The sequence below is a fragment of the Schistocerca piceifrons genome, chromosome 3, assembly GCF_021461385.2.
Source record: "Schistocerca piceifrons isolate TAMUIC-IGC-003096 chromosome 3, iqSchPice1.1, whole genome shotgun sequence".
Taxonomy (NCBI): domain Eukaryota; kingdom Metazoa; phylum Arthropoda; class Insecta; order Orthoptera; family Acrididae; genus Schistocerca; species Schistocerca piceifrons.
In genome coordinates this window covers 432,602,801-432,627,380 of record NC_060140.1, presented here as the reverse complement: position 1 = coordinate 432,627,380, position 24,580 = coordinate 432,602,801, and the positions used below count along the sequence as shown (strand labels likewise).

General features: G+C 41.9%; 1 protein-coding gene across 2 annotated transcripts in view; it reads left to right on the top strand.

The window, feature by feature from the left end:
• LOC124787703 (phospholipid-transporting ATPase ABCA1-like) overlaps window positions 1–24,580 on the top strand; it is a 446,510-nt gene that overhangs the window by 210,136 nt on the left and 211,794 nt on the right. For both annotated transcript variants that reach the window (XM_047254537.1, XM_047254536.1), the window contains one exon: window positions 2,776–2,914. In XM_047254537.1, the coding sequence (XP_047110493.1) occupies window positions 2,776–2,914 (139 nt within the window). The remainder of the gene's footprint in view (window positions 1–2,775; window positions 2,915–24,580) is intronic.

The following is a 24,580-nucleotide window of genomic DNA, read 5'->3' as shown; positions in this document are numbered from 1 at the left end:
AGCTCAGCACAGCCTGTGACCCAGCCATCGCGAGGTTAAAACGGGCATGACGGATGAGGGGATGAAAACATTACCATATATGGCGAGGAAGAGAGTACCAGTGACATCACAGCCAGCAGTGCGTCTATATAACGACACGGCAGTGGTGACACAGCAGTCATTCTTAACACTTGACAATGACTGAGGAGAGCTCGGTCAAAAACTCGTGGGATTTTAACCACCTGACACGGCTGGAAGCCCGAGAAAATTTTATTAGAACATTGGGAAGTTGTGTAAGCAATAACAGCTCTCTATACTGGAATCCGGTTGGCATTATCCATCCAAGGAAAACCTCAAAAAGGACGAAAATACTTTTGCGGTGAATAAAAATTCCCTCGGGGAAGTTCCGATCTTGCGCAGGCTTGAGTATTTGGAACCAAAGTATGTCTGTCTGAATGTCTGTTCCAATGTGCAACACGTCAGGATTCATATACATCTGTGAAATAAAATCATAGTTTCCTTTTCATGGTAAACAATGATGTATTTTTCAGTACTCTTCCTAAACAGCAGGAATTAGCGTTGATATTTAACTTATTTTGACTTCATCAATTCATCACCTTTTAGAATTAGAAAATTTGCAGGATGGCTGACTTTCAACAATACATTCAATTAGTTCTGTTGCAAATTCAATACAAATCTACTCCATTGTATAATTAACACCAGGGTGAGTTATTTCATTTCATTACTTGCTTATTTGCCAAGTCCAGAGAAAAGTATTATGCATCACAGAGCATACAGCTTTCCTCTCATGGTCACATGTCAGAGATTGTCCTTTATGTAGGAATTTTTTGTTGAAGTTAACACAAATTGCACATCACTGTGTACTTGTAACATAGTTAGAACTTTGACAAAATCTCTCTAATTTCATTTATTGCATTCAAAACGCGTGGTGGAATATAAACAAGTGCATAGAAGAGAAAGAAAATCAAATTATTTTGGGATTCTTTTTGTATTTTTCAACATAATCACCTTTTAACTCTATAAGCTTTGCGAAGCACTGCTCCAACTTTTTTAAGCCATCCAAGAAGTAGAATTACAGATCATCTCCAAAATAGAAATCTGTTTGGGCGATGACCACTTGGTTTGGTGTGAACTGTTGCCTGAACCTGTTGTTGATTAACCTTTTGGATGTTGCAATAAACTGAACTTCATTTCCCTAATTCTAGCCATCAAAACTGCGCAGGTGTGTGCCTGTGCATTGTACTGATGGAAGACGACTTTTTCTTTTTTCCAAGTATGGAGTATTACCTTTATTTCTCCACTCATCTGGTCCAATAATGATACATAATACTCTCTCATTGTTATTTGCCCCTTCTTCAAGTAATAGACATAGATGGTTCCTCATACATCCCAAAAAACCACGGTCATCACATTGCCAGCCAGTTTAAGTATCTTCACATTCTTCAGAGTCCGTTTCCCTTCAAAAACTGATTGTTTTGATGTTTCCTTAGTCTTCGGAATGTAGTAGTGCATCCCCATTTCATTGACAGTTATGCATTGATGCAGAAACTTGGTAGGATTTCAAAGGGAAAAATGCCAAAACAGCCTCAGCATCAAACACAAGGTTGTGTTTATTCTGCACTGATAGCAAATGTGGCTGCCATCTTACTGAGATTTTTTCATGCCACTTTTTGATGCAAAATTGAAAACAGCATACCTTGCAATATGCCTGTGGCCTCAACTATTTTGTGCACTTTGATTTGTTGGTCACTCAAATCCATATCTTGATTTTTGTCAGTAATTTCGGGAGGAGTGGTCATTCCACAGGATATCCTGAAGGCTTTTGTGAATGTACGACCATGTTTAAGCTCATTTACCCAGTTGTAAACAGTTGCAAACACACGAGCAGAGGTGCCATGAGCTTCATCCAGCCCTGCTTTGATCTGTTTCAATGTTGAGACCTTTTAATAGTAGTGTGTAGTCACTGTTTGAAATGCCTTTTTTTCCATGTTGCAAAATAAACATGAGATTGTTGCTTCATTCATCTGGGACAGTGAAATCATGTGATGCACACTACTGTAACTTTACCTGCCCTCTCACTAACAGCAAACTGTTCTGATGCTACATGCGGTCTCTTTTGGTTTTTCTAAGGATAATGACCCCTGTAACAACTCACCGAACAGCAGAAGTGTTGAGCACTATTGAATTCTTTGTTATGAATGTTTAAATCTTCATTTGCTTTAATTTTCAAATTTATAGATTACACATTGTCCCCTCAGACAAATATCTAGTATGTGAAATACTGTTTCTTACAAATGACCTCTCAACAGCAGTTTCTTCTTCGTCTATCATAATATCAGCTGCTCTGAACTGCCCCATATCTGGACATGCTATCCTGCAATGTGTGATTCAGAGCACCCAAAAGTAAGTGTGTGTGTGTGTGTGTGTGTGTGTGTGTGTGTGTGTGAGAGAGAGAGAGAGAGAGAGAGAGAGAGAGAGAGAGAGAGAGAGAGAGAGGGAGAGAGAGAGAGAGAGAGAGGGAGGGAGGGGGGGGGGGGGGGGTTGGGTATTACAATGTGTGGGTGGTGGTGCATAGGGATAGTCATTTTTCTTGCTCCATACTTGAATGGAATAGGACAGGCAGTGGCTAATATTGGAACATAGAACCCTCCCACATGCTCCATACAGTAGCTTGTAGTATTTTTTTTAGCATTCAGTCACACGAATCCTCTAAATTTGTCTATATTTCAGTGTTACACCTGCATTATAAAATGTAACTTTTTATTGTATTTTCAGAGCATGAGGGGCCAGAAGACAATTCTCATCAGCACACAGTATATGGAAGAAGCAGATGTTCTCGGTGATCGTGTGGCAATCATGGACCATGGAAAGATTAAATGTTATGGAACAACCCTCTTTTTGAAAAAGCTTTATGGTAATGCCATTATGCTTTCTTCTGTCAGTATCTCACACTTAGTAATTTCAAACGAAACTCTTCTTCTGTAGGAGCTATATTTCATTGTTGCTTACATGTTTTATCAAGTCTACATCTTTCCCATATTTGTTACACATGTACTTATTACTAGAGTATTTTCACTGAAGAACAGTAATTTCATTACTTAAAAAACCATTTACACATGCATACTGTTATAGGTTTTACTTGGCCAATGGTCAATGGCTGTTTGGATAATACATTTAATCCTCAAGATTAGCTGATATTGTCAAAGAGTGATCCTACATTGCTCATGGTGTTCTGAAGTTGAGCTCATGAGTGAGGAGGTATTATGACAGCATTGTCTGAGGGTTTTTCCATTATTATTACCAGAATGCCTTTCCATTTCCTACATGTGGTGGTTGTTACCTGTAAGACACAAATCAAACATCAACTTAGCTTAAGCTTTTCCACTTGTTGAAATTGTTATTATGCTTGCACCTCTTGGTGACCTCTTGGAACAGATGGATATGGGAATCCTTTCCACAGATATAACTAGAGTTTTGGCAAATTTTGTACAGTGTTTCACATCACTCACTGCATGCTCAGCCACGATCAGTTTCCTGCCTGACCCAGCTCACAAGTTCATTTATGTTCCATGATTATGGTGTTAATAGACTGTGTCATCATTCTGATGTTGATTTTTCTGCAAGTGTAAGGTATTCAGTAAATCTCTGATGCTGTCAGTCAGTCCTGTTAGTCTTTGATGATCTGAGACACTCATTGATTTTCTTGATCAGTCTGTATTCTGCCTTTATGCTGTGTTTTTGCGGTACACAGCTAATTGTGTCCTTCACCTTAGGGTTGAATGGCAGAAAGACCATGCCCAGAACTTCTGTGAAGATGTCATTTGGCCAGGTGTTATGCTCCCTCACACTTTTGATGTCCTTCATGGAGTACCCATTATTCTTCACAATCCATTTGAAATGTTGTATGTCATCTCTAAGGTGCTGAGATTCACATATTCTTCTCAAGTGTTACAAGGCTATTGATTATGCTCTCTCTTTTGGCTCGGTTAGTGGTTGCAAGCTTATGTAAATACCAATCTGGGTACATGGGTGTGAGATACACATTATGGCCCAATGTTTGCACTATTTCTTATTGGTAGTGCACCAAGGAAGGGCAGCTGTTAGTCCTTCACTGCTTCCATCAAGAGTCCACATGACAAAGCTGATGTTCATGAATCTGTACCACACAGTAGGCTTCCAAATGCACAGTGTAAGGACAGTACACAGATCAATGAAGAAAATCAGTCAGTGCTTTGGATCAGCCAAAGACAAACAGGCTCCCAATCACAGGGTTTTACTGAATAATGTGATGAGATAGATAGAATGTGCATGCTAACTCTTGTTGAACCATAAGAGACCAACATATGTGACATAATGGATAATAAATGGAGAGTTACAGCTGTGGTTTTCTTGTTGATTCAACAAAATATTGTTCAACAAGTTCTGTCATGTGAGCCCCCAAGTGCATCTTCAGAAATAATAAGTTGTAAATAAAAAAGTCACTGTTCATGTGTCCTCAGAATGTTGGTTGTGTTTCTAAAAGTTGGCTGCACTACAGTCTAAGGGCCAACCAATGCACATGTCACTTTAACCCTAAAAAAATCCAGTCTCTGAGTTCATAGAAATGCAGGCAGGAATTCGGGTGAAAAATAATGTTCACTACTTGTACTGTTTTAAATTTTAACAAAACTTAGTTTATGTGATTACTGTAACATTTACCACAAGTTAATTATGGTTCAAAATTGAATTAATAAATATCCAAGCAAGGGCTTAAATGAAACAGAACAGTATCCTACATTCGCATAAACTTCAGAAAAGCAATCAAAGTTCCTTTAGTGCAAGTGTGAAGTTCCACACCTGTGAACTAAGTGAATTCCAAGGGCACACCACTCACAAAAAATAACTGCAGTAAATTTTTGGAGTTTAGAGTAGTTCACAAAACTCGAAAAATTGAAAGCCCCCAAGTCAAAAATATTTCAGAGTTTTTGCTAGCGACACACACATATATCACAAGTTCGCGACTTGATACTTAGGATAATTTTGATAAGCTCAAGATGTGACCTGCTGCCACGCATATGTACTCCCTGTTCTAGATCTCGGACTTGACTGATTAACAAATGTCAAGTAAAGTGCCCATGCCAAGAAGGCTGACCCAGTTAAAGTCCTTACCATGATGTCAGGTGCAAGCACTTCCAACTTGTGCAACAAGCTTTGAAAATATAAATTTAATGTTTTATACATGTATCATACATTAGTTAATATATAAATTTCCTCAGCTTTCTAGTATTGTTCTTAGTTTTTCTCCATCTTAAATAACTTGCTCATAGATAGTGATTTTGTTCAGGTAAACTCTACTGTGTGGTGTTCTAAATATAAACAATTGAAACTAAGTACATTCGTGCTTCCCTATATATGTTTACTTTGTAACACTGCCACTACTTTTAATGTGTCATTTATTATTAATATGAAAATTCAGTTTTTTGTATGCAGAATGTGTATGCTGGACTGTACTGTAATTTAAAATAGGTAATGTTTATAAAAAAAAAATCTGCTACAGTTGTCTGATAGTGCTCAGTGACACCTATCTGTAGATACTTTGTTTGTAAATGATTAATGGAAAATCTCATATAAAGATGTGAAACAAATACTAACAAAGAGATAGAGGGACTGGCCAGTACTTACCTCAGCTCAGTACAGCCGATAGATAACACAAAACATCGGCTGTACTGAGCTGAGGTAAGTACTGGCCAGCCCCTCTCTCTCTTTGTTGGTTGATACTTTGTTTGTAAAAATTGCTTAAGGCATCATTAAGATATTAATTGTTATAGTTCATTTTATTCATAAAATATTACACAGGAAATAATTTAAAAAAACTGCTTTCATAGTGAGGTCACATTTTCACCCATGCACTCATCTGAAGTTTGTCTTTGTAACTATATCTGATTTCTCTGTAACTAGTTGTGTTCAAATTTTCAGCCATGCTCTCTACTGCACTATGTTTCTTGTCAGTGGCTGGATGTGTGTTTTCCCAGCTACACAGCCAGAGCATGTGTTTACCTGAACTGCAGTCTTGTTGGTTCTTATACTCATTATGTCCACCAATCACCGAGGCCCAAAGGGTGCCGCCACCTATTAATGACACGGCAAGAGCCTCTTGGCTACTAAGCTCTGCATAGCTCCAGTCCCACACCTCCCCAGCTGGCAAATTGCTCACTCTGGCTCGGCTGCAGCTTCCTCTCATCACAAACAGAAAGCACAGCATGGCCACATCTTGTTTTTAAAGTTTCCATGAGTTACTGAGGTGTACCATCTCACCATGCACTTCCGACAAACTCAATAATTTCTGTGAAGCTTGGAAAGCAGGAGAGAGGAAGTGAAGCTGTGAGGACAAGTTGTGAGTAGGGCCTGGACAACTTCGTTATTTAAAGTATTGTGGATTTGAGCTCCAATAAATTAATCTGTCTGGAAGTGTGAACAGAATTCGCACTTTTCTACCCTTTCTTTGCAACTGTTACAATCAATTGGAGTGGAACTGACCAATTTTCAACTTTCTTAAACTGAAATATTTCTGAAAGAAATAGAATTAACATACTGTGTTTTCTTTCAGAGCATGGGTATTGAGCTGTAGTAATAACAGTTGTGGTTTTTATTACCTTTTACCGTAAAAGAAGGCATCTGTTATGGGATAATTGTGGATTATTTATAACTCTAAGGTGACTTTAATTGTACTATTACCTTTTACCGTAAAAGAAGGCATCTGTTACGGGATAATTGTGGATTATTTATAACTCTAGGGTGGCTTTAATTGTACTGAAACTTTATCAATAATTGAAAAACAAATCAGACTAACTAATTAAACTTTGGGACTGATGACCTTCGCAGTCTGGTACCTTCAACCCCACAAACCAACCAACCACCCCAATTAAATTTTAATATTAATTTCAGTGATACGCAAAGTTTTAGGTGAAAAATACGTGATCACAAGTTTACTTTATGAAATTTCATAGACACATACACAAAACTGTGTTCCATGGACAGTGAACCCTGACCTGTGCACTTCAACCCCATCCAGTTTTTCTGCAAGTTCATCATGGAAATCTCATGAAGTAGACTGATCCACACCAGCTCTAGCTGCCTTTATATTGTTACTAACTAGAATGCAAATTGATATTTGTGTTGCAATATGAAGCTTGTTGTCCAACCAGAACCCAGAGAATTGTTTGTAAATTTTGATTGAATGCCTTTTCTGTGAAGGAATGTCTTTGCTTTATATCAAAGATCCTGGCAGAAATTGAAAATCACCAGTTTGCACAATCGAGAAGACCTTTCAATAGAGCCACCTCTTTTTGAAAATAAAAAAAACTGGCTGACCGTCATATCTTTTACCATGATGACCATGAAATGTGTGTTTTAGGATTCCTTTGCGAATTTTTTACACTCAGCTAGTCTTGTTAAGGCTTACTTTTCCAATGAAACTTTTTGTAAGACACAATTCTAAAACAACCAAGCTATATTTCTTCAGTTCACATGGTTAACATTTGAATATGTATGGCATTGTCACACAGACAACTCATATGGTCTCAACTGTAAGTTGCAACAAACAGAGCTGTAGCTTTCTTGTAAGTTAACATACAGACAATGATGATGACTTCTCATCTCCACCACTTAATTGTTAAAGACAATTGTTACTGTATCTTTTGTGTCACATTGTTGCTGTGTTCATCTGGTCACATTCTTGCTGCATTCATGTTCATAAAGGAAACACTCAAGAAAAGATGGTCAACTTCACCCAAGGATTTCTCTGGTGGTCAACTTCACCCCAATTCTGCCAAGAACTAGCAGAGTTTTATTTATATGTCTATAAATACGTAAATATAATAGATTAATTTCTGTGATTGCTTTAGTTTCCATTATGAGACCTAGGCACACGAATCATTTTATATATCACACGAATAACAGTTTTAACTCATTAAAAAAGTTGAAAAAACAGTGCTTATGAAATGATTAGTATTCAGATAGATGTTTAGTATTCCAAATGTTTAGCCATTGGCACACATTAAGAACTATCAATCAGTGAAAACAATAATTAAAGTAAATGAATTTTCATGGTCGGTGTTTAGTTTTTTTTAAAAAATAAAATGGATTTTGAACATTTTGGTCAATTTCACCTCATTTGATAGTACTGAACTGTCATTCTGTTTATTTGTTTCAAAATGCATATTTCCTACTTTGTTCTGTACATCCCATTCAGCATTGTACCCATCTGTTTTGCCACTGCTGATACGGTTTTTTAAATTATCTTTCCACAGCAGTACACTGAAGAGACTGTACTCTCCAGTCCCGTTGTAACATTTCTTCTCTCATCCATTTTCAAGTGATATACTCAACTCTTAACACATACTTGGCCAGCAACTAAACATACAGTTTAGTACAATATTTAACTACACCCTCTAAGATGTACCACGAAGGAGTTACACAAAGTGGTCACAAGTTGGTATTCATAAAGGTATCGATGGAAATGCAAAATTGTAGACTTTTGCAAACTGCAATGCAGTTTCACCATGAACCTGGTATGGATAGCAAACAGGAGACATGTTGATACCACAGCATAGAGTCTTTGTGAATTTCGTTCCCTATACTCAGCCAGTCACTAACTATGCCTCGCAGACAGGCATGCAAGCAATGCATGGAGAAGTCAGCCTATAAGAGAGGATGTGTCATTGGGCTCAAAGAAGTTGGTTGGAGTAATCGAAGAATCACTTTACATTTGAATTGAAGCGATGCCACTATTCAGTGATGGCAGGAATGGGTGAACTATGGAAGAACCCAGTTCAAGAAGGAGGTGGTTGGCCGAGAGAGAGACAACAGAACGTGAGAACAGAGTGATCATCAGAGGGGTGCTCAGAGCCCCAGATTTGTCATTATCTTCAATCTGACATATATCTAGTCCTTTGGTGACCATGAGGATCATTAACATGTGGCTCACAAGGAGGAGGCAGAGTACACAACGCCCCTTGCACTGACAACCATTGACCACTGTACACGAACAACCCCTTATGTGGTGGTGTCAGGCACGTTTAGCCTGGAATCTCATTGACTGGAACAGAATTGTCTTCAGTGATGAGTCTCACTTTAAATCAAGGCCCGATGACTGATGAAGATGTGTCTGGAGACATCCAGCACAACAGTAGGATACTGACATGGCTGTTAAAACCCTTACAGCCCAACAACAAGGAGTGGTGGTCTGGAATGCCATTTCCTTTCATAACAGCACACCTTTGGTTGTCATCTGTGACACCCTTACAGCACAATGGTACATCAACAATATTCTATACCCCATTTTGTTGCCCCAGGGGGTCCACGACTCTTTTGTGGCTACGTGCGTGGCGAGCACGGGGCCCCGAGCCATTGCAGCCTTCTTTCTCTCCCGGGCTGCATTTCCTTTCCCTTCCCCTCCTTTCCCCTCCATGCTGCTTTCCCCTCACCCTCTCCTCTCCCTCTATTGGTGTCCTTGCTTATGTTGGCCCCCACTATCCTCCTGGTTCTGTTGGTTTTACACTCCGGCTTTGTTGCGTAATCATCTCCTCCTTTTGGCATTCCTTGGTCCCCCTCTGGGGTTTGACCTCCATTACAAAATTTCTCCTCCGTAGTGTGAGCCATTTGGGGAAGAGCACCTTACCTAGTGTCTCCGACATGCGCCCTCCTAGTACATTCCACCTTTTCTTTCACGTCGTTGTCTGATGCTAGGGTGCATAGCCAGCACGGTAGCCAGCCCGTGTGGTGGGGTCGCTATGTACCCTTTTGGTTGAGCCCCCTGAACACACAGGGATCACACTTCTGATACCTGAGCTGTGACCTCCTCATGCATGCCTTGGAGTGGTTGCTCGTCATCCTGGAGCATCAGAACTCCCGGCAATGGCCGCCGTGCCAGACAGCCCTTGCTGTGGCTGGGTGGCGCCCGTGAGGAGAGCCCCTGATCGGAGTGGGTGGTATCAGGGTGGACGCTATGCAGATGAAACGCATACGGGTCCAAAACTCTGGCCGTTCTTCTGCAGCCGTCTCTCTGCGTGGAACTGATTCCTCAAGTGCTGCTTCTCTTGCCCCTTCGGCCTTCCCTTCCATGGCTACCCCCTGGGAAGAGGGTCAGGCCCGTCGTCTAGGGGCAAAACCTTTCCCCCGTTATCTAGTTTGCACCAGGACTGATGGAGATACTTTCACCAATGTCAAACCTTTATTCTTTGTGGAACACATTGAAGACAAGTTTGGCGAAGTGGACTCCCTGAGCGAGATGCGGTCGGGTTCGTTGCTGATAAAAACTGCTTCAGCTGCCCAATCTGCGGCCCTTCGTGCCTGTACCCATCTTGGCACAATTCCTGTGTCCATTACCCCTCACCAGTCTCTAAATATGGTACAAGGTGTGATTTTTCACACGGACCTCATCCTTCAAACTGATGAGGAACTTCGGGACAATCTCGGACGGCGGGGTGTTCACTTTGTTCGGCGTGTTCGGAAGGGTCCTAAAGATAATCGTATTGATACTGGTGCCTTTATCCTGGCCTTTGAAGGGGATACCCTCCCTGAGAAAGTTAAGATTATGGTCTATTGCTGTGATGTGAAGCCGTACATCCCACCTCCTATGAGGTGTTTTAAGTGCTTGCGTTTTGGCCACATGTCTTCTCGCTGTTCCCAGGCCCCTCTCTGTGGTGACTGTGGACGTCCACTCCATGAGGGGAGTCCCTGTGTTCCCCCTCCTGTATGTGTAAATTGTCATGGTAGTCATTCTCCAGATTGCCCAGTATATAAGAAAGAAAAAAAAGATACAGGAGTATAAGTCCCTCGATCGTTTAACCTACACAGAGGCCCGTAAGAAATATGCACGACTGCACCCTGTGTCCATGACATCTAGTTACGCCTTGGTTACATCTTCACCCCTTCCTCCCCCTTCCTTACCCCCATCCCGGACCCCTCTCCTCCCCTCCTCCCCTCCTCCCCTGCGGCTCCCACACCTTCTCCTATGGGCGCTGCTCCCCCTCCCTAGCCGGAGAAGTGTCCCACTCTTTCGGCGTCTGCCGGTCAAGGGCGCCTCTCCCAGGATTCCCTTTCCCGGCACCTTCCAGGTCAAAGGTCTGCTGCCGCGCGGCGACCGCGAGAGCCGCGGTCTGTCGGCCCCCAGGTCGCCCGGTCTCTTTCTGTTCCTGATCTTGCTGCAGCTGGCTCCTTTATGCCACACAGCCCTCCTCGATCTCAGCCTGAAAAGAAGAAGAAACATAAGTCCCATGACAAAGAGCCTCTGGTGTCACCGGAGGTCCCTTCCCCGACTTCACAACCGGATTCTGACCTGTCGTTCATGGATGTCGCCCCCTTCGGGTGGGGACCCAGCGGTATGACTGGATTTAGCGTGTTCAGCCCTCATTTAAACCATTGTTCTGTGGTTCTCCAATGGAATTGTAATGGATACTATCGTCACCTTCTGGAATTGAAATCCCTTCTTTCGTCCTACTCTGCAGCAGGAATCTCATTTTACTGATGCTCACTCACCGACCCTCCGTGGGTTCCGTGTTTTCTGTCGAAATCGGGTCAGACCCTTGTGGGCTTCTGGTGGCGTTTGTACGTTGGTCCGTACAGACATTGCTAGCACGTGGATTCCTCTCCAAACTACATTGGAAGCGGTTGATGTTAGGGTCCACTTAGACTCTGGAGTCACAGTTTGCAATCTTTATCTCCTTCCTGACAGGACTCTTACACATGCTGCCTTAACCACCCTACTTCAGCAACTTCCTCCTCCCTTCCTCCTCCTTGGGGATTTTAATGCTCATCATCCTTTGTGGGGCAGTGCCTTTCCATCTAGATGAGGTCTTCTTATAGACCAATTTATTGCAGACCACAACCTGTGCCTTCTTAATGATGGCTCCCCTACTCATTTCAGTGTTGGTCATGGTACCTTTTCTGCCATTGATCTTTCTCTTTCTTCTCCCTCTCTCCTCCCTTCATTACACTGGTCGCCACACGACGACCTTTGTGATAGTGACCATTTCCCATTGATTATCACGCTCCCTTCCCGCTCCCCGATGGACAGGTTACCTCGTTGGTCTTTCCACCGCGCCGATTGGCCTCTATAAACTGCACAGGTCGAGTTTTCTCCCTCTTGTCGGGTTGTATTGATGACGTCCTACGTGACATGTCTGACGCGATTGTTCGCACTGCTAGCCTTGCTGTCCCGCGCTCATCTGGACCATTTCGTTGCCGGCAAGTCCCGTGGTGGAGTACGGCCATTGCCATTGCCATCCGTGATCGCCGTCGAGCTTTGCAACACTTTAAGAGGCACCCATCCGTAGCCAGCCGTACTACCTTTAAACGCCTCCGTGCTAAAGCCCGTTATTAATCAAACAGGGTAAGCGGATATGTTGGGAACGATTCATTTCTTCCCTTGGTTCTACTGTCCCTCTGTCACGGGTATGGGCTACACTTCGTTCTCTCCAAGGTTGCCATCGGCAGTCCACCCTCCCAGGCCTTCACCTCCCAGATGGCATTTGTATGGACCCATTAGTTCTTGCAGAACATCTTGCGACCCATTTTGCAGTGGCGTCAGCGTCAGCGTCAGCCTCCTATCCAGCTGCTTTCCTTCATCAAAAACAGCTGGCTGAAGCTTCCACCTTATGTTTCACCCCTTGTGAGTCAGAATCTTACAACGAACCTTTTACTGAATGGGAATTTCTTTCTGCTCTATCTTCTTCTCATGATACGGCCCCTGGCCCAGATTCCATTCATAACCAACTGCTTCAACATCTCAGTGCTCCACAACGGCAACATCTTCTTCGGGTGTTTAACTGAATCTGGCTCCAGGGTGCCTTCCCTTCTCAGTGGAGGGATAGCATTGTGGTTCCTGTCCTTAAGCCTGGTAAGAACCCCCTATCTGTTGACAGCTATCGGCCAATTAGTTTGACCAATGTTGTTTGTAAGTTACTTGAACGGATGGTAGCCCGTCGGCTCAATTGGGTCCTCGAATCTCGGGATCTATTGTCGCCTTACCAGTGTGGCTTTCGAGAGGGACGGTCTTCAGTCGATCATTTACTTCGCTTGGAATCCGCAGTTCGGCAGGCTTTTTCCTAGTGCCGCCATTTGGTTGCAGTGTTTTTTGACCTTCGCAAGGCCTATGACACGGCCTGGCGCCATCACATCTTACTTACCCTTCATCAGTGGGGTCTTCGGGGCCCACTTCCAATTTTTATCCGCGAGTTCCTGATCCATCGGTCATTCAGAGTTCGAGTTGGTACTGCTTTTAGTTCTCCACAGACCCAGGAGACGGGCATCCCACAGGGTTCTGTCTTGAGTGTCCTTCTTTTCCTCATTGCTATCAATGGACTTGTGGCCTCTGTCGGTCCCTTGGTCGCCCCTGCCCTGTATGTGGATGATTTCTGCATTTGGGTTAGTTCCTCCTCGATGGCATCTGCAGAGCGGCAGCTCCAGGTAGCTATACGGCGTGCCTCTGCATGGACCCTCTCACACGGGTTTCAATTCTCTCCTTTAAAATCGCGATTGGTCCACTTCTGTCGCCGTACTATGATCCACCCTGATCCAGAGCTCTATCTCGCTGCACAACGATTGCCTGTGGCCCCACAGTTTCGTTTCCTGGGTCTTCTTTTCGACAACAAGCTCACTTGGCTGCCCCATATCAGACTTCTGGAGGTAGGATGTTTCCGTAAACTCAATGTCCTTCGCTTCCTTGCCCACTCCTCTTGGGGTGCGGACCGTTCCCTCCTCCTCCGTCTTTATCATGCTCTAGTTCTGTCTCGCTTGGACTATGGTTGTCAAGTTTATGGTTCAGCTGCTTCTTCCACACTGCACATGCTGGATCCAGTCCACCATCATGGTATCCGTTTGGCTACCGGTGCCTTCCCTACTAGCCCTGTTGATAGTCTCCTGGTTGAAGCTGGGATCCCCCCCCCCCCTCCCCCCCTTTCTGTTCGGCGGTCCCAGCTTCTGGTGTCTTATGCACTCACTATCCATTCCTCTCCCACTCATCCTTCCTATTCTATCCTGTTCCCAGACCATGGACGTCGCCCACCCGACTCCCGCCTTCGGGCGGGTTTACCGGTTGGGCTGCACCTTGCGTCTCTTTGCCGTGATTTTCAGCTTCCTTCTTTGTCCTGTCTTTCTCGCTCCCTCCCCTCCACCCCTCCTTGGTTAGTTCCTCGGCCTCGACTTCGGATGGATCTCCGCCGCGGTCCGAAAGATTCCATCCCCCCGGTGGTGTTCCGTTCCTTTTTCCGCCAAATTTTGTGGGAGTTTCGGGATGCTGTTGTTTTTTACACTGATGGCTCTAAATCTGCTGATCGTGTTGGGTATGCCTTCACGTCCTCTGTTGGAACGGAAAGTCATCTGCTGCCACCTACATGTGGGGTGTTTACTGCGGAATTGATGGCAATTTCCCAGGCCCTTACCTTTTTTAAACAGTCCCAACACAACCGCGTTTTGTTATGCACGGACTCGATGAGTGGCCTTCTTGCTATTGACCGGTGTTTTTCGCGCCATCCCTTGGTCTTGCCATCCATGACCATCTCGCTGATATTCACCGTGCTGCTTGTTCTATTGACTTCCTTTGGGTCCCTGGCCATGTGGGTATCCCAGGTAATGAGCTCGCTGATCGTTTGGCTGGGGGAGCAGTTACTTACCCCCCATTTTCTGTAGCCCCTCCTGCAGCGGATTTACGGCTTCACATCAAATCCCACTTCGCACAGTCATGGGCCAATTCTTGGGAGGCTACTCCCCTGTCTAATAAACTTCGTGCAATTAAGGTGACACCAGGCCTGTGACGTTCTTCCTTTCGCATCTCCTGAAAGGACTCGACCACACTGTGTCGTCTCCGCATTGGCCATACTCGGTTGACCCATGGTTTTCTTTTGTGTGATGAGCCACCCCCACTTTGTGGTTGTGGAGCCTTCCAGTCAGTAGCCCACATTTTGGTTGAATGCCCCCTTCTTTTGGCTCTGCGTGCTAAGTACAGGCTCCCCCACACTTTACCTTTGATGTTGGCTGACGATTCCCGGATGGTCTCTCTGGTTCTCGGTTTCCTCCGGGAAAGTGGTTTTTATTCTCAGTTTTAAGGTTTTTAATCTCTCTCTGATGTTGGGGCGGGGTGGTGAGTGTTTGGGTGTCTCCCACTGTAAGCAGTGTTCGGAGATTCCTGATTCACCTCCCTGACCAAATTCCTCTTTTCTTCCCCTTTTACTCTCTTTTTACCTCTTTTTTTTTTTTTTTTTTTTTTTTTTTTTTTTTTTTTTTTTTTTTTTTTTTTTTTTTTTTTTTAAAAAAAAAGGCTTGGTTAGTCTTTCTATTCCCATACGTACTTTCTACATTATAGCAGTTGTACCTTTTAAGTCACAGGGGGGTCTTGCCTATGCTGCTTCAGCATAGTGTTGGGTTCTTTCTCTTGCCGACTTCCCTCATTTTGTTTTTTACCAATGACAACATGAGTGCCTTTTTATGTTTTTTCCTTTTTTCCGTTTTATTGTTAGTGGAATGGTGCATGTTTGAAACAAGGGACTGATGACCTCAACCAACCAACCAACCCATTTTGTTGCCCTTCATGGTAAGCCACCCTAGGCTTACATTTCATCAAGGTAATGTCGACCCACATGCATTGAGAGTTTCTAGTGCTTGTCTTCAAGCTTGCTAAATCCTTGGCCATCGAGGTTGCTGGCTCTCTCCCAGTTAAGAACATTTGTATCATTATGGGCAGGGGTCTCCAACTAGCTCAGGAGTATGACAATCTTAAAATTTCTGACAATCTTAAAAGGCAGTGTGAAAGGATGTCAATGATAAGATTCACTGATGACATTGCTATATGGAGTGAAAGTGGAGAAGAATTGCAGGATGTGTTGAATGGAATGAACAGTCTAATGAGTACAGAATACGGATTGAGAGGCAATTTAAGAAAGATCAAGGTAATGAGAAGTAGCAGAAATGAGGACTGTGAGAAACTTAAAATTACAATTGTGGATCACAAAGTAGATGAAGTTAAGGAATTCTCTTACCTAGGGAGCAAAATAACCTATAATCGATGGAACAAGGAAAATATGAAAAACAATTAGTAGTGGCAAAAAAGGCATTTGTGGCCAAGAGAAGTCTGCTAGTATTAAACATGGAGCTTAATGTGAGGAAGAAATTTCTGAGAATGTATGTTTGGAGGACAGCATTGTATGGTAGTGAGGCATGGACTGTGGGAAAACCAGAACAGAAGAAAATTGAAGCCTTTGAGATTGGTGCTACTAGAAGAACGTTGAAAATTAGGTGGACTGATACATATCTAATTCTGATAATATCTAATTCTTTTTTTATTAGGATGCTGTCTATGGTCATTTGTTTCTGCTGACATTTGAGCACTTTGCAAAAATGCACACAGCATTATCATCAAATTAATTTGTAGCACATGTAGCCACTGCTTTATTGGGGTGGTGATTTTCATTGTACAGTGCAACTGATTCCCATGTTTTCAGCATTTCTCTTATTGCGCCAGAAGTTTGCTGCTTTGCTGTTAACAGCTCATTCTCTTCCTCTGAAGAACTCCTCTCCACAACTTCCTGCTGTGGAACACACCATTCTTTGGTGTTCATTTCTTGGCTATGATCTTATACAAGCTCATTGATATCATTGTTATCCACTTCCAGTCCCATGCTCTTGGCCAATGAGACAGTCTCATTGACCACAGGCTCCACACAGAGGTATTGATTCAAATGGCTCAGGGTCACATTCAACAAAGCACTCCAGCCAAATCTTCTTCCGAGCAGAAGTGAGAGTTCTCTTTGTAACCTCTTCCCACACCTTTTCAATAATTGTGACACGGGCAACAACATTGAAGTGATATTTCAAAAACACTCCAAGAGTGAGATTGGTAACTTTAGTCAACTCAAAGCAACGCTTGAAGAGTGATTTAGTGTAGAGCTTCTTAAAGTTACAAATATGTGATCTGCTGGTCCATAGACTGGAGTAATGGAGTGATGTTGAGAGGCAGAAATTGGATCTTGTTGAACTGAAATTCTTCAAGGAGGTGGTCTTGTAGGCCTGGAGAATGGGCTGCAGTGTTGTCCGTAACAAGCAAGATATGAAGTGGTGGATTAATCTCGAGCAAATAATTTTTCACTGAAGGACCAAAAACTTCATTGATCCAATCACAAAAAAGATCACGTGTCACCCAAGCCTTGTTGGACCTCCACTTCATATTAACCCGCTCTTCTGGACTCTGCACTTCTTGAAAGCTCATGGAGTTTTGAGTTGTAAAGAATCAAAACAGTGGTTTAATTTTCAAATATCTACTTGCATTGGCACAGAATAGCAGTGTGAGCTTGTCTTTCATTGGCTTGTGACCGGGCAGTGCATTCTCCTCTGCTGTTATAAAGGTATGCTTTGGCATCTTTTACCAGAATAGACCCATCTCATCACAATTGAAAACCTGTTGTGGCAGATAACCCGCAGATTATATGAGCAGCTTGAATGTCCTTAATCTTGTCCTTGTTCTTGAGGATAATGCAGATAGTTGATGCAGACCAATTGCATGTGTACGCTAAATTAGCAATGCCCATAACACACTTGTGTTTCTCAATGATTTTACATTGCATTTCTAAGGTCATTTTCTCACACATGTTTAGCAAAATGTGTGATCACAAGCTGCACTACGGTGGCAGCAGGAAGTGCACTAAACCCAGAATGCAATACGTGCTAAAGATATTTTTCATATGCCACTGGCAACAATGAAAAGTGTTCATATTGTTGAATGTTTCTCCTGCCACTCATGAATGGCTGGTGATATCACACTAAATCATCGTCACTCCTAACGCAAAATATCGCTTGTTAAACGAGTCATTTTTTTATAATTTGTTTTGCTTGTTATGCGAATTGCACATTCTGTGAGAAGCTTGTTAAGCGAGAGTCCACTGTACTTTTGAGTTTACCAACCTAATCCAACTACTCCCCCCCATCTTACCTCCCCCTTTTCTTCTGCTTTGAGATTTCGATGCGCACCGCTCCTTCTGAAAGAGTACCACCTCGTCTGATAGGGGCGTTCTACTTCACCAGCTTCTTACTGACTGTAATCTCTCTCTCCTCCATAATAGTGCTCCTACCCATGTCAGAGCTGCCCATGGCCCCTCTTCAGCTGTCGATCTAATGGTCTCTTCCCCCAGTCTCTTGGCTTCTCTGCATTGATTACTAAGTGATGGTCTTTGTAACGGTGACCACTTTCCAGTTATACTGTCGCTTCCTTGCCGTTGCCAGATGGAATGACTACCACACTGGATACTTTGAAGTGCCAAGTGGAAGTTCTATGCCTCTGCATTTACCTTCACCCCCTCTGTATCAAATTGCATCAACAAAGTTGTGCAAGGTGTCACTGGCATCAGTTCTTGCTGAACACCTTCCCTCCCACTTTGTGATAGCACTGCCGTCCTCTTCTTTCCACTCCAGAAATGTCAAGTTGAAGATGTCCCCCTATGTTTCACCCCTGCCAAGCCGAATCATATAATGAAACTTTCACTAACTGGGAACTGCTTCAGTCTCTTGCCTTGTCTCACGATATGGGCCCAGGCCCTGATTCAATTCATAATCAGATGATGCAACACCTGAATGGTACTCAGTGGCTACAGATACTCAGGGTCCAACCATATTTGACTTGGAGGTGTATTCTCTTTGTGATGGTGAGATAGTATTGTCATTCCAGTCCTTAAACCAGGCAAACACCCAACATCTCTCGACAGTTGCTTATCAATTATCATCACCAGTATGCTGTGTAAACTGTTGGAAAGGATGGTTGCCCAGAAACTATGCTGAGTTCTCAAATCTCAGGGCGTTTCATCCCCCTAGCATTGAAGTTTCCAGGAGGGATGATCCACAAATGTACTCTTAGTCCAGTTGGAAACAGCAATCTGGCAGGCTGTTTCTAAACACACGCACCTCATTGCAGTCCTCCTTGACCTTCATAAGGCATATGACACCATTTGGTGCTGTCATATTTTACTTACCCTCCAGGACTGAGCTTTAGAGGCTTCCTACTGATATTTCTTCACCAGTTTTTGTGCCACCGGTTGGTCTGAGTTCAAGTTGGCACTTCACTGAGCTCTCCATGGGTCCAACAGAACAACATCCCACAGGGCTCCGCTCTTCAGTGTCATCATCTTACTCATGGCAATCACTGACCTGACATGTCTGCTTGTGTCTGTATATGTGCGGATGGATGTGTGTGTGCGTGCGTGAGTGCGTGGGTGCGTGTGTGTGTGTGTGTGTGTGTGTGTGTGTGTGTGTGTGTGTGTGTGTGTGCACGTATACCTGTCCTTTTTTCCCCCTAAGGTAAGTCTTTCCGCTCCCGGGATTGGAATGACTCCTTACCCTCTCCCTTAAAACCCACATCCTTCCCTCTTACCCTCTCCTTCCCTCTTTCCCTCTTCTTTCCTCTTTCCTCATGAAGCAACCATGGGTTGCGAAAGCTTGAATTTTGTGTGTGTGTTTGTGTTTGTTTGTTTGTGTGTCTATCAACATACCAGTGCTTTCGTTTGGTAAGTTACATCATCTTTGTTTTTAGATATATTTTTCCCACGTGGAATGTTTTCCTCTATTATATTCATATGCATATGCATATGTATATGTATATATACTCCACTAGTCAATGTATGGCACATAGCATAGGGCACCATGTACTAACACTATTCACTTCCTTTCCTGTTGCACTCACAAATAGAGCAAGAAAAAAATGACTTTCTATATGCAGCCATGTGAGTCTTAATTTCTGCATCTATGTCTGTTCTCTGCAAACCACTGTGAAGTGCAAGGCAGAGGGTACATGCCATTATACCAGTTATTGGGGTTTCTTTCCTTCTGTTTGTCTATGGAGTGTGGGAATAATGATTGTATAAATGCCTCTGTAATTATTCTAATCTTATCCTCTTGATCTCTGTGTGAGTGATATGTAGGGGGTGGTTGTATATTTCTACAGGTCATCAGTTAAAACCCGTTCTTGAAACTTTATTAATAGACTTTCTTGGGATAGTTTGTCTTTCTTCAAGAGACTGGCAGTTCAGTTCCTTCAGTATCTTTGTGACACTCTCCCATGGATCAAATAAACTTGCCACCATTCGTGCTGCACTTTTCTGATGTGTTCAGTATCACCTGTTAGTCCTATTTGGTACGGGTCCCACACACCTGAGCAATATTCTAGAACCAGTTGCACAGGTGATTTGTAAGCAATCTCCTTTGTAGACTGATTACACTTTCCCTGTCTTCTACCAATGAAATGAAGTCTGCCACCTGGTTTAGCCGCAATTGAGCCTTTGTGATTATTACATTTCACATCACTACATAGTGTTACACCCAGGTATTTGTATGAGTTGGCTGATTTCAGCAGTGACACATTGATATTATAGTCATAGGATACTATGTCTTTTCCTTTAGCGAAGTGCACAGTTTTACATTTTTGATCATTTAAAGCAAGTTTCCAATCTTTGCACCACTTTGAAATCTTATCAAGATCTGACTGAATATTAATGCAGCTTCTTCCAGACAGTACTTCATTATACATAACTGCATCATCTGAAAAAAGTGTGAGGTTACTACTAATATTGTCAACAAGGTCATTAATATAGCATATGAACAGAGTGAGTCCCACTACAGTCCCTTGGGGCATACCTAAAGTTATTTCTACATCTGACCATGACTCTCCATCCAGTATAACATGCTGTCCCCTCTGTACCAAAACATCTTCAAACCAATGTTAAAAAATATATCGGCCAACCACTCGTTTATAGTGTAAAACACTAAGATTGACGCGTTTTGGAAGTCGAGCTTCCATCGTCATAAGGATAAAATAAAAATCTTCAAACCAGTCAGAAACTTCAGTTGATACCTCATGTGATCATACTTTTGACAATGAGCTAGGTGTGTTACTGAGTCAAATACGTTTTTTGGAAATCAAGATCATCATCTACCTGATTGCCTTGATCCATCTACCTTTGGATCAGAGCTTTCAGTATGTCATGTGAAAAAGTGTGAGTTGAGTTTCACATGATCGATGTTTTTGGAATCCATGCTGGTTGTTATGGAGGAGGCCATTCTATGCAAGGTACCTTGTTATGTTCTGAGGTTCTACAACAAATCGGTGTTACGGATATTGGATTATAGTTTTAGACTGGTGTGACTGGTGTGATTTGTGCCCTTTTCCAAGAATTGGGCACAGTTTGTGTTAAAGGTATCTACAAGAGATTATAGTGAGAAGAGGGGCTAACTCGGTAGCAAATTCAGTGTAGAATGTGACAGGAATTCCATTGGGCCTTGGGCTTTGTTCAGTTTTAATGATTTCAGCTGTTTCTCAGAACCACCGACACTAACTCTCACTTCATTCATCTTTTCAGTGGTAAGAGGATTAAATTGGTGTAATTTTCCTGTATTTTCTTTTGTAAAGGAACAGTTGAAAATATTGTTCAGCATTTCAGCTTTTGCTTTGTCACCCTCAGTTTCAGTTCCTATCTCATTCACTATGGGCACTAACTTTGGTGCCACTAACAGCCTTTACAATTGACCAGATTTTTTTTGGGTTTTGTGAAAGATTGACAATATTCTGCTTCAATAGTCATTGAAGGCTTCATGCATTGATCTCTTGACAGGCAAACGCATTTCATTCAGCATATCTGTAGCAGTAGCCCTATGCTTTGTTTTACTCCTGTTATCCAGTAATCTCTATTTATTTAGAAGTTTCTTTACAGAGACTGCTTTGTGGTCCTTTTGCGAAATGCATGTTGACGGTAGGAGAATTATCCTGTAGTCAGCTTCAAATGCTGGTTCTCTAAATTTTATCAGTAATGTTCCTCAAAAAGAATGTTGCCTTCTCTCCAGGGATTCCTATTGGAGTTCCAAAGCATCTCCACAATACTTGCTATTGTTCAAACCTACCAGTAATGAATCTAGCTGTCCACCCTGAACTGCTTTGATATCTTTCTTTAATCCAACCTGGTGCGGATCCCAAACCCTTGAACAGTACTCAGGTATAAGTCCCAGTAGTGTCCCACAGATGAACCCTGCTTTCATAAAATTCTCCCAGTAAACCGAAGTCGACCATTGGCCTTCCTTACAACAATCTGAATGTGTTCGTTCCATTTCATATCACTTTGCAATGTTATGCCCAGATATTTAAATGACTTGTCTGTGTAAAGCAGCACACTACTAATGCTGAATTTGAACATTACATGTATGATTTTTCTTACTCATCTGCATTAGCTAACATTTTTCCACATTTAGTCCTAGCTGCCATTCATCGCACAAACTAGAAGTTTTGTATAAGTCATCCTGTACCTGCCTACAGTAACTCAACATTGACACCTTCCCTTACACCACAGCATCGTCAGCAAATAGCTGCAGTTTGCTGTGCATCCTATCTGCCAGATGTTTTATGTATATAGAAAATAATAGTGGTCCAGCCACACTTTCCTGGGGCACTCCTGGCGATACCTTGTCTCTGATGGACACTAGCTCCCAAGGACAACTTACTGGGTTCTATTACTTAAGAATCCTTCAAGCCTCTAATATGCCTGGGAACCTATTCCATATGCTTGTACATTTGTTAACAGTCTTGCAGTGGGGCACCGTGTCAAATGCATTATATCTAAAATATGGAATCTGCCTCTTGCCCTTTATCCATACTTCTCAGTATATCATGTGAAGGAAGGGCTAACTGAGTTTCGCCTGAGTGATTCTTTCTAAAAATGTGCTGATTCGTGGACAGAAGCTTTTCCGTCTCAATGAAATTTATTATATTCTGTCTGAGAATATGGTCAAGAATTCTACAGCACACTGATGGTAAGGATAATGGTCTGTAATTGTGCAGGTCCATTCTTTTTCCCTTCTTATATACAAGAGTCAACTTCACATTTTTCCAGTCGCTTGGGACTATGCACTCTTTGTAAAACCGAATTAGGATTCCAGTTGGATCTCGTAACTTAATAGTTTTCAACTCTTTCAGTTATTTCTCTACATCAAGGATGCCTATTACTATATCGTCCATACGTGAATCTGTGTGATGGTATGTTTATATGATTATTCCATGTGAACGATTTCTTAAACATGTAATTTAAACATAGGCTTTCCTTTTGCTATCTCCTACTCTCACACCAGACAGGTCAATGAATGACTCGATAAAAGCCAGAATTCTCAGCCAGATCGTTTATTGAGGTATGCTTCCTGCATATACCTTGTTGCAGACACACAAGTGTCTTCTAACCTTTGCTGCCCGTCATCATTGGTGCATTCTCTTTTGCACCAAGAGTTGAACAGCCTTTACCTCTTCAGCATTTTGCAAATTACGTTGTTAGACCAAGATGAGTGTTTTCCGTCATTATCCACTTACAAGGCACATACTTCTCCAGAGCATGATTTACATGCATTTAAACTTTACTCATAATTCCTATGCCCATCATACTGGAACTAAATAATGCCAATTCATAGTCTAAGTGAGATGTTGACAACTGCTTGTCTACTCTTTCTAACAGAAATACTCTCCTAGTTTCCTTAACTGATTTACTGACTTTAATGATGACATTATGATCACTTACTGCTAAAGACATGTTTTTGGAAAACATGTTCAAAACTGTCTTGTCTGCTCCCCCAGCAGCGAATCCATGGACATTCCATGTTTTCCAGTTATTCCATGTTTTCCAGTTCTCTGAATGTAAAATGTAGTTTATTTGACTCCTAACGTACAGTTACAAATCAGATTTTTGTACTGGAGACATGTCAAATTACTTTTAAAAAAATAACATTATAATTATTAACATATTTAAGCAGGCATTTCTGAATTTCTAGACATGAACAATTTGACAAGAACATATATAATCCTTATGATCATTTTGCAGCTTGCAATACAATTTATACAATACATTAACAATTTATTACACAATACATAATATTTATATAATATTTATTGTTTCTTTTCTTTTCAAATTGCTAAACTGTCCTGCATGAATTCTTCAATGGAATAATAACATTTTTCCACTAGAGTATTAAGTAACAATCTTTTTAGTGTGTCAAACTCCATATTTAATGGATTTGTGTTATTTAATTTATTGTAAATTTTAATCCCATGTACAATGGTGTTTGAGCATAAAGTTTTAAATTATGAGAGGGAAGTTTGAAACTGTCTCTGTGACGAGTACTGTAACTGTTTTTGAAATGAAAATTGTCAAGTGAGTTTTGATTTTTATATATGAAAAGAAAAATTGCATAGATGCACAGAGAAGGAATGGTTACTATTTTTAATTTTTTAAATAATGGGTGACATGATGATCTTTTTTGGACCAAACACATGTTTCTTATGTTTCTATTTTGAAGAATAAGTAATCTCGGGCTGTTCGGAGAATTTCCCCAGAAAATAATTCCTATCAAATTACAGTCTCAAAGTAGCTGTGGTAGACTATCTTCCTGGTGTTCATAAGGGTGGAACCAGATAAGACCTTCATCGCATAAGCTAGACTGTTTAGTTCATTTGCTAAGATGTCTACATGTGCCTTACAATTTAAATTTTTGTCAAAATTTAGACCTAGAAATTTTACATAACTTGATTCAGTCATTT